The sequence below is a fragment of the Pyrgilauda ruficollis genome, unplaced genomic scaffold, assembly GCF_017590135.1.
Source record: "Pyrgilauda ruficollis isolate IOZ18807 unplaced genomic scaffold, ASM1759013v1 scaffold25, whole genome shotgun sequence".
NCBI lineage: Eukaryota > Metazoa > Chordata > Aves > Passeriformes > Passeridae > Pyrgilauda > Pyrgilauda ruficollis.
The window spans coordinates 7,384,743-7,399,066 of record NW_024523822.1 but is presented as its reverse complement, the minus strand read 5'-3'; the positions used below and the strand labels follow the sequence as shown (position 1 = coordinate 7,399,066).

Below are 14,324 nucleotides of genomic sequence, written 5' to 3'. Positions count from 1 at the left end.
GTGCAACATATAGAGGGGTGGGTAAAGGAATTTTAAAAATGAAGGAAAACTGTTACACAAATAAAATTGTGCCTCTTTCCTTGCTATCTGAATAAATGACTTATTACATAGTATTAAAAATAAAGAGGCTATCAGAATAAAAAACCTACAGATGAATTTCCAAATCTCCAATGTTTTAGAAAAATGTATTATCTTTTTTTTCTCCCTTCTACCTTGCCCTTAACTGAAATAAAATCATAGTTTACCACAATGATGCATTTTTCTGATCAGCCTCTATATTTTTTATGGTTTATCTCAAGCATAAAAGATACCATGGGCATGTGGAATCACATGTTAAAGAATGAAATAAAAACATCGATATGGTCGATCTGTGACTAAGGATACATCTGTAGCAAGCACAGCAGGACACCTGCTCTATTACACTCCCTCTGTGCTGGAGTGGCTGCTATCCTTTCTTTCTCCTTGGGAACCACAAACACTCCTGTCATACCAATGTGCAGGGCTTATTGACTCTATTTTCTGTTTCTTTTAAATCATCATAGATTGCCCACATTCATAGATAACAGCAGCAAGACCTGAATTTTATGTCCTACATGTCTTGCTCATGCTTGACAGAATTGAGACATTCCCACACAGCAAAACTGAAATATAATGTTTTCTACATGTAGAGACAAATCATAATGGCCTGTCACATGTAAAGCAAAAAAATAAACCCACTTCATTCTCAGTATAGCCTACAAGTCAGAAAGGAGAACTTGAATCATCTTTTTAAAATCAAAATAGAGATCATCACTATAAACACAAAATTTCCTTCAGTAACTACTTTCCCACTTTATAACCATAAATCCTGGGGAAGATCACAAAGATAAAATATTGTCTAAGAAGACAGTGTGTAGATGGCTAACAGGCTAATTTCTTCAATGTCATTTTAAGACTGACCAGCTTACAAAACCATAAAAAGCTTTGCACTTTTGTAAAAACAGATATTTTCCTGCAAATCAAGGCATTGGGATCACACACAAGCAAATCAAATAGCTGTTCAGCTTATATGAGCTGATATGAGGCATACAAGGAAACTGCAAATGGATGTGAGTAGATTAACAGGTGTCAAGGTTTGACCTCAGCTGGCAGCCAAGCCCCTCACAGCTGCTTGCTCAGTCCCCCACCAATGGGACAAGGGATAAAATCAGGAGGATAAAAGCTAAAAAATTTGTGTGTTGAGATAAGGACAATTTAATAGGGAAAGCAAAAGCTGTACACACAAGCAAAGCAAAACAAGGAAGTAATGTATTCCTAACACCCTGCATAAATGGCCTAGAAAAGCCTTGATCTGAGCATAAAGGAGAATAAATTGCACTGCCAATAGAGGGAGGTGATTCTGCCCCTCTACTTCCCCTGGTGAGACCTCACCTGGAGTACTGCATCCAGCCTGAACTCCTCAGCACAGGGAAGACACGGACGTGTTTAAGTGGCTCCAGGGGAGTGCCACAATGAGGATCAGACAGATGGAACTTCTCTCCTAAGAGGAAAGGCTGAGACTAGAGAAGGGTCCAGGGAGCCTTTAGAGGAGCCTTCCAGTAACTGAAAGGAATCAACAAGAAATGGGGACAGACTTTTTAGCAGGGCCTGTGGCAATAAGGACAAGGAGCAATGGTTTTAAACTAAAGGAGGGCAGATTCAGATTAGATCTAAGGAAGGTTGCTTTTTACAGTGAGGGCAGTGAAACGCTGTCACAGGTTGCCCAGAGAGATTGTAGATGCCCCATCCTTGGAGAAATTCAAGGTCAGATGCAACACGGCTCTGAGCAACCTGATCAAGTTGAAGCAGTTCCTGCTCATTACAAGGGGCTTGGACTAAATGACCTTTAATGATGTTTTACAACCCTAACTATTCTCTATGTTGTCTTATTCCCTAAGTCACTAATGTACTTGCTTTAGGAGCTACTAGGGAGGTATATACAGATCCTTAAGTATTGTCCTCTGCTGTGCTGAACATACATAAGTTATGGCCTTTTCTGCATTGTTACCCTGTGGCTTGGAATTTCTTTAAAAGGTACTCATACAAAAATATTTATAACTATTTATACAAAAAATATCAAGATACATAATGATGTTGCTGAGATTCCTTAAATTCTTATTACACTCCCTACCTTTTCCAAGTTTGGAGCTGATTAGACATAGGGGATTTCCTGGGTGTCATTAAATGGGATATTTCTATCATGCATGCACTTCTCATAAAGTACCTGGAATTTCCATTTCTGCCACAGCATAAAATAAAAATAAAACCAGTACACCACATTTTGCTAAAGAAGATAAGAACTCATCATCAAAAACAGTACAATCTGCTAATACCTGATTTATGTATCCTGTGGTATGGGCAAGGAAGAGAAAAAGCTCTTACTGCTAGCAACCTGTTTCCTTGCCTAATTTCAAAGAACATACATGCACAAATAAGCTGTAATCAATAGGATGATAGTAATAACACAGTTAATTGAAGATGTCCAGACTTTTCCTCTGAAGACCTATAAGAAATCTCTATTCTAAACCAGAAGGACTTTGGCTTTCACTCTTGTTAGCAACACAGCGCTCTATGGTTTAAACAATTGTTCTCACTACTGGTGCAGAAAAGTGCCTGTGTACTCATTTATTTAAGAAGAAATTGGCTTTTTAATTGAGTGACAAATAATGATTTCACTGAGAAAATCATAGAATCATAGAATGGTTTGGGTTGGAAGGGACCTTAGAGATCATCTAGTTCCAACATCCGTGCCATGGGCAGGGACATTTCACCAGGTCAGTTTGCTCAGAGCTCCTTCCAGCCTGGCTTTAAACACTTGCAGAGAAGGGGCATTTGCAACTTCTCTGTGCAACCTGTGCCAGTGCCTCACCAGCCTCACCACCTCACTCAAGGAATTTGGATTCCTTCCAAACATCTAATGTAAACCTCCTCTCTAAGTTTGAAGCCATTGCCCCTTTCCCTGTCACTACATGCTCTTCTAAATAGACTCTCCTCATCTTTCTTGTGTGCTTCCTTCAGCTGCTGGAAGGTCACAATCAGGTCATCCCTAAGCCTTCTCTTCTCCAGGCTGAACAACTGCAATTCCCTCAGCCTTTCCTCATGGGAGGGGTGCTCTGTTCTTGTAATCGTCTTCATGGCCCTCCTCTGCACTCACCCCAGCAGGTCCACATCCTTCTTATCCTGCACTCCTCAGAGCTGGATGTAGCACAGGTGGGTCTCACAAGGGGAGACCAGAGAGGCAGAATCCCCTCTCTCACCCTGGCCACGTTGTTTTGGATGCAGCCCAGGACAAATTTGGCTTTCTGGGCTATAAGTGCACATTGCCAGGTCATGTTCACCCTATCACCAATCAGTACCCTCAAGTTCTTCGCAGAGCTTCAAAGTTAAAAGCTTCCAAAAACAAGGCAAAGAACAGCTGAAAAAAAAACCTTTTAGTGCTACTTAAACCTTGATTATAATATATTTCTAATTCAGTGAGGCTCAAATTAGACATGGGAAACAGCTTTTAGCTTTGGAAACTGTCTTTTCTTTCTTCTTAAACCAGTCTAATGCAGTGCAATCTCCTTGATTTTTGTCTGTTGATAGCTTCTTTTTGTGGCACAAAGCACTGCAAAAAATAGCACTGGGAAGCAAGTAAACCTCTGAATGTTGAAAGTCTGGAGTAAGGAGAGATGAAGTCTGGAGCAGAAGAGATGAAGCATTGCAGGAAGACAGAAAATGGTCAGGTCTGGGGCTGGGGAGGGGGAAATCAAAGTGGAATGGTGAGCAAAGCTGGATACTGCAGCTCAGTCTCACCTGGGGCTGTCAGCTTGCTCAGAAACATGTTTGGGGGGTTGAGAGGACACGACTGCCACTGGCACAGACTGTGAGCAGCTGTTTGGACAGGCCCTTCAAAGAGGGCACAAGGGCAAGGCAGTGCCCAAGGTGATCCAGCCTAGGGAAAGCCTGGATTTGCAGAGCACTGGCAGCCTTAACAGCAGTGCAGCAAGACACTGAGATTACACAAGCAATTTTCTTTTTCTGTTTCTGGGGAGGCTGATGATCTTATGACAGAAGAGCAGATTTACACAAGAGTGGAGAAGGGAAATGTGAGAGGTTCTAGATAGATTTATTTTTAAAAAGCAATGCAATATCCAAGAGGAAATGTCAAGGAAGGAACTGGGTATACAAGACTGGAGGGGAAATCTGTGAATGATTTGCAAGTCTAGTAACTAAAAATAACATGGATTAAGCCCTTTGACTGGGGAGGCGAGGGAGAGAAGAGGGAAGCCAAGCTCAGAGGCTGGTGCTTATGGGCTGCAAGTCAGGCAGCAACAGTGCCAGAGAGAGGGTTTCTCTGTGGACACCTTCCTGCCACCTGGCAGCACAGCTGAGGGGCACTTCAGATGGGAAGTGCTGCCAAATGTGCTCGTCTGCACATGGGGTTTTAAACTAAGAACTGTTTTGTGTAGTGTCATGAAGCCATTACAAATCATAAGTACCAAAAAAAACAGAGGGAAAAAGAAAAAAAAAGGAGAAGAAAAGGAAACACAAACTTGCCTGTGTAAAAAAGCCAAGTGCAGAGTCAGCAGAGAACTCCACCCCATGCCTTGTTCTGGTCCTGTAAATGTGTTCTCTGAGCCCCACAAAAGGAATAAGACACTGTCCACGTTTAAAACACACTTTATTCCTCTTCAGGAACACATTCTTCCTTAAGGGTAGTTGTGATCTCATCAAATTGTGGAATAGAAAATGCAATGTGGGACCCACTCCCACACTCTCTGGGATTACAAATATCAGACATGGTTCGATCTTAATGAGAGGTGGGTCTGTATTCTGCCTCTGCTGCCCCACTCTTTGGATTAGAAAAACAAATCTGTTAGGCTATTCTGAGAGCTGATGAGTCAGAAAATGAAGCAGGCACACTTCTGTCTCCATACTGAAAATTTATACCTTAAAAAAAAATGACAAGTAAGATGCCCCTTACTTCATTTGGGAAGGATTTCAGCACTTCACTATGTCAACCATGTTAGAGACTTGAAAAACAAAACCAATAACATACAACAGCTAGCATTGTCAGGTTTTAAAGATTTTTATAGATAATCAAAGCTCAGATTTATTTTCTTGAATTTTCTGGGTAAATTGAAGCTTGGAGAGAAGCAGCAGTCCACAAGACAGAGAGCAAAATTGCTATGGAGGGCTGTATGTCTACATTTATCACCAGATTAGCAACCTTTTATATTTGCAGTTGCCCCTTCTGCTATGTCAACAAAGTATGAAAATTGAAGATTTAAGTACTTGCCAAATACGCATTCAACCAAAGGTTAAAATAAAGGAATAAATGCATTTTTAGTGTGACAGCATATGCAGATATTTCATAGCAAGTAGATTTAATAGAATTGAAAACGTGAAAGTCAGAATAAAACACTCAGTCTTGGGAAAGTGAAAAGAATGTAGGAACAAGAAGACAATATTGGACATATTTGATTAAAGAAAAAACCCAGAAACTGTAAAAGTAGTCATTTAATTATGTTTCACAACATATCTCCTAGACAGGAAACAATTACACCACTACAAGAAATTCAGAAAAATGTTTAACAAAGTATTTTGCAAGCCCGTTAAAATTGCATTTATTTGACTTCAATTAAACTAGCAGAAAAGGAATCACTCTGGTGATCATGTTTTTAATAAAACATATCTTTAGACCTCATATATTAGCCAGTGAATTTGGACTGGAGAAATGTAGCTTCATACAAAGACTACAGTGAACTGTACAAAAATCTGTCTAATGGTTTTCCAGTTGCATTAGTCATGGGTATAATTCAGATGAGAGTTACAATTTCAATTTTAAATAAGTTTTAAGGGGGAAAACTGTCTAATCTACTCCTTAGGAGTAATAATAACTCAGTACCTTAAAATTCTTACATGCATTGTTTTAAAAACATTTCTGTAGTTTTCTGTGTCTTTTTGCTATAAAGCAGTAATTTGGTCATGCCAGATCCATGTCTACATCTACAGGAAAGCTGATTTATGAAGCCCCAGTAAGCTTAAAGCTGGCAAATAGAGAAGAGAAATGGCACCTATCATCTATCACCATACATTTCTCCCTTTTCATGTTTCATCATCGTCTAGGAATGCAAGAAAGCTGCGTAAAAGGTGTGATGACTGGGATTAGATTTTGTCAACAATCATTCTTCCTTCATCAAGCTACTCTAGCACCTATCTAGCTCCACCACTACCCTACCCTGGCTGTGAAAGAGGAAAATGTTCCCTGTTCATCCACTTGACTGCTGGTATTCACTGGCTCTGGCAGCTCCCCACAGCAAGTGTTTTCTTACATGGAAGAACAGGACTCTCAGAAGCACTTCGGGGCACAGTCCAAGCAGAGATTTCCTGGTCTGAGGCAGCACGCAGACAGGACTGAACATGGGCTGAGTGCACAAGCAAGAGCATGAGCAGGGAACTGTTCACCCTGCATCAGAGCCCACCACTGTGGTGGTCTTTGGAGTGCAGCCTTTCCTGGAGTCTGCACCGACTACTTTGGTGGAAGCAGGGGTTCAGGCAGCATTCACTGGCAACTCCTTACACTGGCTGCAGTTCAAGCAATTGAAGAGCAAGAGGAAAAGTTTTTCATTTGACAGATTCACAGCTCAGCCACTGACTTCTGAAGATGTCCCCAGATTGAGCAGTAGGTCGTGGACAGGTATGCACCTCTGGACTTGGCAGGGCACCAATAGTTGGCTAGCAATGAAGCAAGAGAGACCCAAACACAGCCAGGAAAAGGCAGAAAACACATTTCTTGAACAAGGAAAGAGAAACTGTGGGTAAATGCTGCTGAAAGAAATCTGGGATGTGAACAAAGAACCTGTTGACTGTTTGATTCCTCCTGTGCTAGCAGAGATGGGACTCTGAAAATGAACTAGACTGTAGTCTAGTCAAGTAACATACCCCATCAGTTTCTATTGTATTTTCAACAGGAAAAAAATTTATTCCAGATGTTTTAATTTAAAAAAAGACATAACAATTATAATTTCTGAAGTTTTCCAGAAGAAAGCACTGAAATTCATCTACCAAAATCAACTGGATTTCTAACACCAGTAGGCTCCCTACTGCTGTTAGGAGACTTAAAATACTGTGTTTGGAAACCTGACACTGCCATACAACCAGCTTCTAAAGATCTTTCTCTATTATTGTCATTATTCAGTTCCTTCAAGCTCCCCTTAGGGACGAAAGGTCCACATTTCCAACACTAGAGTGTGAGGTGGCTTTGGCAAGGCTGGAGGAGGGTAGAACACCTGCAGCCTCAGCTGGGAAATGCCCCTCAGCCAAGCAGTGTGGGAGCACAGCCGGATTAGGAGCAAAGAGGGAGCACTGACTAAAGCTCTGAAACCACTGGATACATACTAGCTGCTTCTTGCTCAAATACCCTCGAGACAAGTACAACTCCCGGACAAGAAGAGCTGCAGGCTTGAAATGTTGGGAAAGGAGGACAAATATCTCCTCCACAGAAACTGACAACCAACATCCAAAGCAGGATCAAGTCCTGCAAACTGCTCAACCAAAGACAAAATATGGCAGCAAAATAAATTTTGTGTGATTTTATGGTGATGTTCTACGTGTAGCTGCTTATTTAGTCTTTTATCTCACCTTTTATCTCACCTTGTGTGAGAGAGGGACATGAGAAGCTGTGTTTCAAACAACACCAGAGTCCTAACTGGACCAACATGAAAATGCTGAGGCAAATGACATTGGCCTGCTCCAGAGATGCTCTTCCTTGCACATAAACTAACAAACTAACAAAAGTTTAGAATTATAAAGTTGGGTTTGAGATTTCTAGGCTGTAATTAGCAGCACAGCTGTTGTTCTGTAAAACTAGAAAACTGCAATTTGCTTGAGTGCTGTCTCTCCTACAGCTTCCAAAGGCCCTCATCACACTACATTACAGCTCATCCAACACCCCATGGATTCCCTCAGCTTAATGATGGGAACCTGTTAGCCTTTCCTTTCTAAAACACCTCTAGTGTCTTCCCATCATCTCTTAATTACCCCAAATAATGCTCTCAATACTGCCATGGAGATATTTGCAATCTATCACACAGAGTTTGCAGACAGATTAAAAGGAAAGAGACTGGTGATTACCACAATGCTACATGTGTTCTGGTAACCAGGTGTTTGACATCTTTAAGAAAAGAATAAAAGTGCCTTCTTCCTGCCTCCCCTCAGGTGGGACATAAATACACTTGCCCACCTCTCCTCAGTCACTCATTTGAAGAGTATATCAGAACCTCCTTTTCTAAATATTTTTGTGCCTCCATCAAAATTAGTTAAAATAGATCAAAAGATTAGAGGCTGCAGAGGACTGGGCAGGGCAGCTGCTGCCAAACATCACAGAAGACAGACTGCACATTGCACAATTTTACTGCCATAGACACTCTGCCTGCAAGTGTAGAAGGAGGAGAATTTCTTAAGCAACAGAAATCCTCAGCTAATCACAACCTTGGTTTCCCTGAAGGAAAGGGAGTTTACCAGTTCAGACCAGTTCACAAACTGCCTCCTCAGTGACTCTAAAAACATCTTTATTCCCACTAAAATAAATAAGGAGTAATAACCAGCTGAAATGTTCATGTTTCCTTACACAAACAATTTCTGTGGAAACATTTCTAGTTTTTCCTTTTTTAAGCTCATCAGCCATGAAGCAGTTTGCCACAGATCTTGCCTATAACTGGCATATGTAGGCTTCAAGAATTTAATTCATGCTTTTCTTTCATTACACTTCATTATTAATGGTGAGAAAAGACCCCTTTGAACACCAATTGTCAGTATGACCATTACTTAGTGAATTTTTCTGAGATTAGCTATCAGCAAAGCAAGCAGCCATGAGAGTTTAGTTGATACAGAGAACTGGATATGGATGCACTAGGGAAAATGCTTCTTTTTACTCTGGTCAGGAGATGTCTACAGCCAGCATGGGTACCAACAGGTGCACAAACTGGTACTGAAGTTTAACTATACATTGCTGAAGGGGATGTTTTGAGAGTGAAACTGCAGCTGCACAGAAAACATAGCAAGATTCACCTTGTTGAAATGTAGCCATCTAGAAACTGAAATTTGCTCTGAATTTGCTGCCCGTGCTTCCTCCCTGAATGTGGATGAGAGGGAACGGCAACACCAGCAGGCATCCCCTTCCCATCATCCCACTGTGGAAGAGGAGCAAAGAGATATTACAGCTATTAGAAGCAAAGTATTCAGACTGAAACTTTCCACTTGTTAGCTCTTCTAGTTTCCAGAGTTACCTGAATGGTTATAACTTTCAACAGTGTTGAAGAACTACAGCAGATCACAATCAGCCCTATGCTTTTAAGGTACTACTCTTCTGAAATGCATACATGAGATTTTACATCAACAAAATACTTTCATTCCACTCTCTGCTAATATAGTGCAAAACAGTTTCAGTTCAGTCTGACTTTCACGTAGTTGCCTTTCCCTCAAAAAGAAAAACATTCACGTGAAGCCAAAGTGGAAATGGAAAAAAAATGCTACAAATGTTTGAAGTCTTGAAGACTATGTAAAACTACTTCGGATTGTGCTGGACTGGTACATGACCTTGTAGGGAGCGTGTAACTATTATGGTGTCTGAAAAGCTAGAAAACCTAAAAGCAAAACAAAACTAAAAGAAAAAAATATACCAACATGGCAGAGAAATTGCCATCTCAATTAAAAAAAAAAAAAAGCTAACACTGAAGATTCAGGAAATATGAGGAAGTATAAAGGCCAATACATTAAGTAACTGATTTACTTAGAAATAAAAGCAAGAACTATTAAAAATTTACTTGAGGCAAGAGAACAAACTGTATTGCTTAAAATAAAATCTTACCATCTCAAACCATAATTTTAATGAATTTCCAATTAATTTCACGTATTTGGTCCTAAGCCAATAGCTATTAAGTGGTTTTGGGAGGAGGCTATGTTGAAAGTATGAAATTGCATTTAAACTATAATATTCTTCAAGTATTACATGAAATTTTCAGAATCCAAATTAACAGGCATAATTTGTATTTTGTCCATAAGCCATGTCCAAGGGTCACAGTGATATCATGATGAAATGCTATTAGCCCATCACTGAAAACCCTGCTTCAATAGTGCAATAGTATTTTGCTTTCATTAACCCAAAGGACCATGGCAGAAGTACTGCCTTTATTTCTTACTACACAATACAAATTAGTATTCTAGAAATCATATTTTAGAATGCTCATTTCAGCTTGAGGATCATATCACCACAGCTGTAAGATCAGTTATACTCTGGTAAATGCTGACACAGTTTTATGGCTACACAATGCACCATGGCTTTAAGACTCCCTGGACACAGTAAAAAATTTCTACACATGCATAGAGTCAACTGAGTTGTCTTACCTTCATTTCAAATACATTTTCTGGACTAGTATGAGACTAAATTTATCAGGGTCCAAAAAAATATCAAAGTCTCCACAAAAACACAATGATTATTCAAAACACAATCAATGCAATTGATTGTAAATAAAAGTCATTAATTTGTTTCTTACACAGTCTTCACATATTTTTATTTTGCTGTCCTTTTTTTTTTCTTTTCTTTATCTTTTTTTTTTTTTTTTTTTTTTTTTTTTTTTTTTTGTCAGCTTTTAATGCATAAGATATTAAATCTGCATTAACCAATCTACTATGGAGGCCAGTTTTGTGAAAGGCTCCTTGGTTACCTACAGCTACTGAGACCCAGCAGCCCTCTCCCAGCCTTGTGTTCCTGCAGAACACTGGGACAAAGAGAAGAGCAGAACACAACAGCTGCCCAGAGCAGAGGGCATCAGCAAAGGCTCCAGCATTTCCCAGCTGAGAGAACAGCATTTCATCACAGGTTGCACAGCAAACACATAGGCTACTACCAGAGGAAATCAAATATTTAAACAAGAAGAAAGTGATGCATTTCAGTCATGCGTGAAAGGAAGCCCAGTGAATAAAAATTATACAATGCCACCATGAACTTGCCCTTAAGAAACACACAACGGCTTGTTTTGAATGGAATAGAGTACCCAACACAGCAGAATAACTTTCTTTTCCTTGAAGGTGGAGGAAACACAGCCAATTTTTCCAAGCACCATAAAAAAAAAGAATTAAAAAACACTGTAAGAAGGAGCACACTTGCATTCTTTGTAGAAGAATCCTATTTACTTTGCTTTTAAAAGACCAAAAATTTAAACAGATGCACTTTGTTTTGGTTACAGATTGATAATCCAATCATTCGAAAGCTGGGAAATTGAAAGATCAGAGGTTCAAACAATGCAAAATAAAGGAATAGGAACTCACAGGGATGTCTGATGTTCATGACTGCAGTATGCAAGCAGCTAATCACATGACAGAGCTTGTCTACAAAGAGCTCTTCAAGAAAGACTGAGATTGTTGAAGTGCACAAATCCTTCCACTGGGAAGCAGGGAAAGATAGTTTATTGTTTAAAGGCTGCCAGGGCAGGAGCAGCAGCTGATTTTAGTTTCTAATGAATATGCTGGGCATTCCTGTTGACCACAGGTTACATTTGTGGAAAAAGGGAATAAGGAGGAAAAATAGATTCCATCTGATGAAGGAGGAAAAGCATCCTTGGATATCAACTCAACAATCTAAAAAGGTCTGTTTTGAACTAGTTTTGAGGGGTATAGTGACAAAATTAATATTTGTGCTCAGAGACATGGATAAAATAGAAAATCCAGTTTAGACATCATACAAAATATCCTGGAAATGTAATGCACTAAAAATATTTTAAAATTAAAGATTTACCCAGATCCTTAATGAGCGATAATGCTTCCCATGATATAAATGCTCCACCACCATCATCCATAGCTCCCTGCCCAACGTCCCAGCTGTCCAGATGTCCACTGACCAATACAACCTGGAAAAGTAGTTATAAAAAAACATATCTACATGAAAACACTGAATCAGAAAATTCTGTCAGTACTTGAGCATTTTAATGATTTTGTCACAAAGCTGGCATTTTAGTTTATAATGGGAGGAAAGAAATATTTCAAATAAAATTAAACATTGTTCGCTAGTTGCTGAATATTAACCTGGGATTCTACTACTTTAAACCACTGTCTAAGTGAAACTAGATAAGCTGTGAGAAATGTTTAAATGAAAGGTTTTATCTCATACATTACGAAAGTGCATAATTTCCAGTGATGCAGGACTACTACACTGCTGACTGGTGAAATTTTCTTTCATATTCCATCTGTTTAAGCCCTTAGGCATGAAATTTGATTAATCCTATTTTTGGGTGCATAAGGAAAAAATATGAACTTAGACTGAAGCATTCCCAGAGGTTTTTGTTTTATTATATATCTATGGTACCTGTCACAGAGACCTCTAATTTATTACAGGATCCCCTGTGTGCTACAACAATGACAAGATATTTTATAGTTCATTAGTCATAAGAATATTTTAAAACATCGTAGCAAGACCCACATGGATTTTCTACAAAGAAGGTTTTGTGACTACAGTAGAGAATAGTAGTACGGGCATCTCGAGAAACATCTACCTGCAGATCTGAACCCTCCAACTGTTGACAAGTAGCATCAGACAATTACCACAAATGTGGCAGTTATCCCCAGCTGGGCCTTGAGCTGAAGGGCTGATGGATCTATGATTACAATGGAAAGGTCAAGGAGGCGCAAAAACTCTGAGCCAAGCAGGCAGTGTGGTAAAATGGTAAAGGCAAGAGGGCAAGAGTCTCTGCTGTAAAGTATGCAGTAAACATTGCAAAGAAGTAACTTGGAGCCCAAACATGGAAATCTCTGTTTTCTTCTTCACGTCAGATAAGTCGAAGCATGTTTTCACTGGTTATTAAAATTAATGGACTATCATGGCAAGATAAAAAGTATCAAGTACTCATCATACAACACTGGTTTTTTCATCTAACCAAACACAACCTCAGGTAACACAACTGAAATACCCATAGTATTAAACAAAGGCCATGAGAAAGTAATAATTCATACCCATTGAACTGCCATGAGTCCAACCAGAGTGCACCAAACCCCTTCAAATTTAGAAAAGAGACTGTGAGATTTTTATAAATGTGTGTTAGAAGAAACAGAACAGTCATGCCTTAGAAGCAGAAAAAGCTTGTGATCAAAATCTGAAGAACAGCTTACTCTTTCCTTCTCACGTCTCAGCTCCCTTTTCTGGTTATCCAGCCTTAACATGTGTTTGCTTTCCAGCACAGACTCATTTTCTTGGTAGAAAATAGACATGCTGCAATCTTTATTCCAAAATGTACCCTCTTTCAAAAGTGCTTAAACTTGGATGGATGGCCCCTCTGTAAAAGCCTCAGAATTTCTCAGGGGTATTCCTGTGATTTTGTGATTTAATGTCATGACCCTCAAAAGGCCAACACAAAAGATTGCAAACAGCACATTTTCCAGGGACACTGCCCTGAAGTAGAAGTACTTAATAGCAACATAGCTTGAAACCAGATCATCTGAGAAAAACAATACCAGCTTTGGAGGTAGAAATATTCCTGAAATGAGGGCAGAGAAGAGAAATGCTCACTGTGGCTGTTCTTTTTGTTTTCTTCTAAGGAAGGACTGTGCACATGTTCACACTTGCTGGTAGTGAGGGCAATGCATGAATGAATTCTGCTCTGTGTTCTGCTCGTTCCTGAACGTGCAGCCCCACTGCAACCCGCCTATTCAGGAGAGAGCTCAAACACCACCACGCTTTGCAGCCAACTGATGCAGATTCAATACAGTCCACTCAATAAGGAATCCACAAATAATAATAATTTTTTTAAAAGAACAGAAAAGGCTCTGAGTGAAAACCCAATTGTCTGTGGTATAAAGGACGTCTATTCCACAGCTTCAAAATCACCATGTGGCTTCTTTGTTCTTAAAGCAAAAATTGGTTTTAAGAAAATAACTATTTTGTCTCCTGGGAAACAGAGCTTCAAGATGAAGTGAATTATTTAGAACAAGTTTGTAAACTCATTGAGAAACAACCAAGTTTACAATAGGATGCCTTTTCTTTAGCAGTGAAAGAATACATCACTAGTGCTGTTCCCTGGGAGCAATCTCAACAGTGTCTGAGAGGGAATTACTCCTCATTTCTGTGGAACAACACATATTGCAACAGCAGGAAATTCTGAATCAGAAGAAGGTGGTGTAATCTCATTTGGGGTTACAGACTCCAATAGTAAAGCTTCTTCACCAGCTCCAGAACATGACACCAAAACAGGTCAAGGTTCAAGTGGATTGAGAAAGTCACTTAATTTTATGGATGAACTTCAACTTAAATTTACTGAAGCTGTTGCCAAGAG

The 14,324-nt window shown here is 39.6% G+C and overlaps 1 protein-coding gene across 2 annotated transcripts in view; it reads right to left on the bottom strand.

The window, feature by feature from the left end:
- The window catches only part of CPQ (carboxypeptidase Q), a 142,119-nt gene that overhangs the window by 41,890 nt on the left and 85,905 nt on the right, over positions 1-14,324 (bottom strand). For both annotated transcript variants that reach the window (XM_041470900.1, XM_041470902.1), the window contains exon 5: positions 11,798-11,909. In XM_041470900.1, coding sequence (XP_041326834.1) covers positions 11,798-11,909 — 112 coding nt within the window. The remainder of the gene's footprint in view (positions 1-11,797; positions 11,910-14,324) is intronic.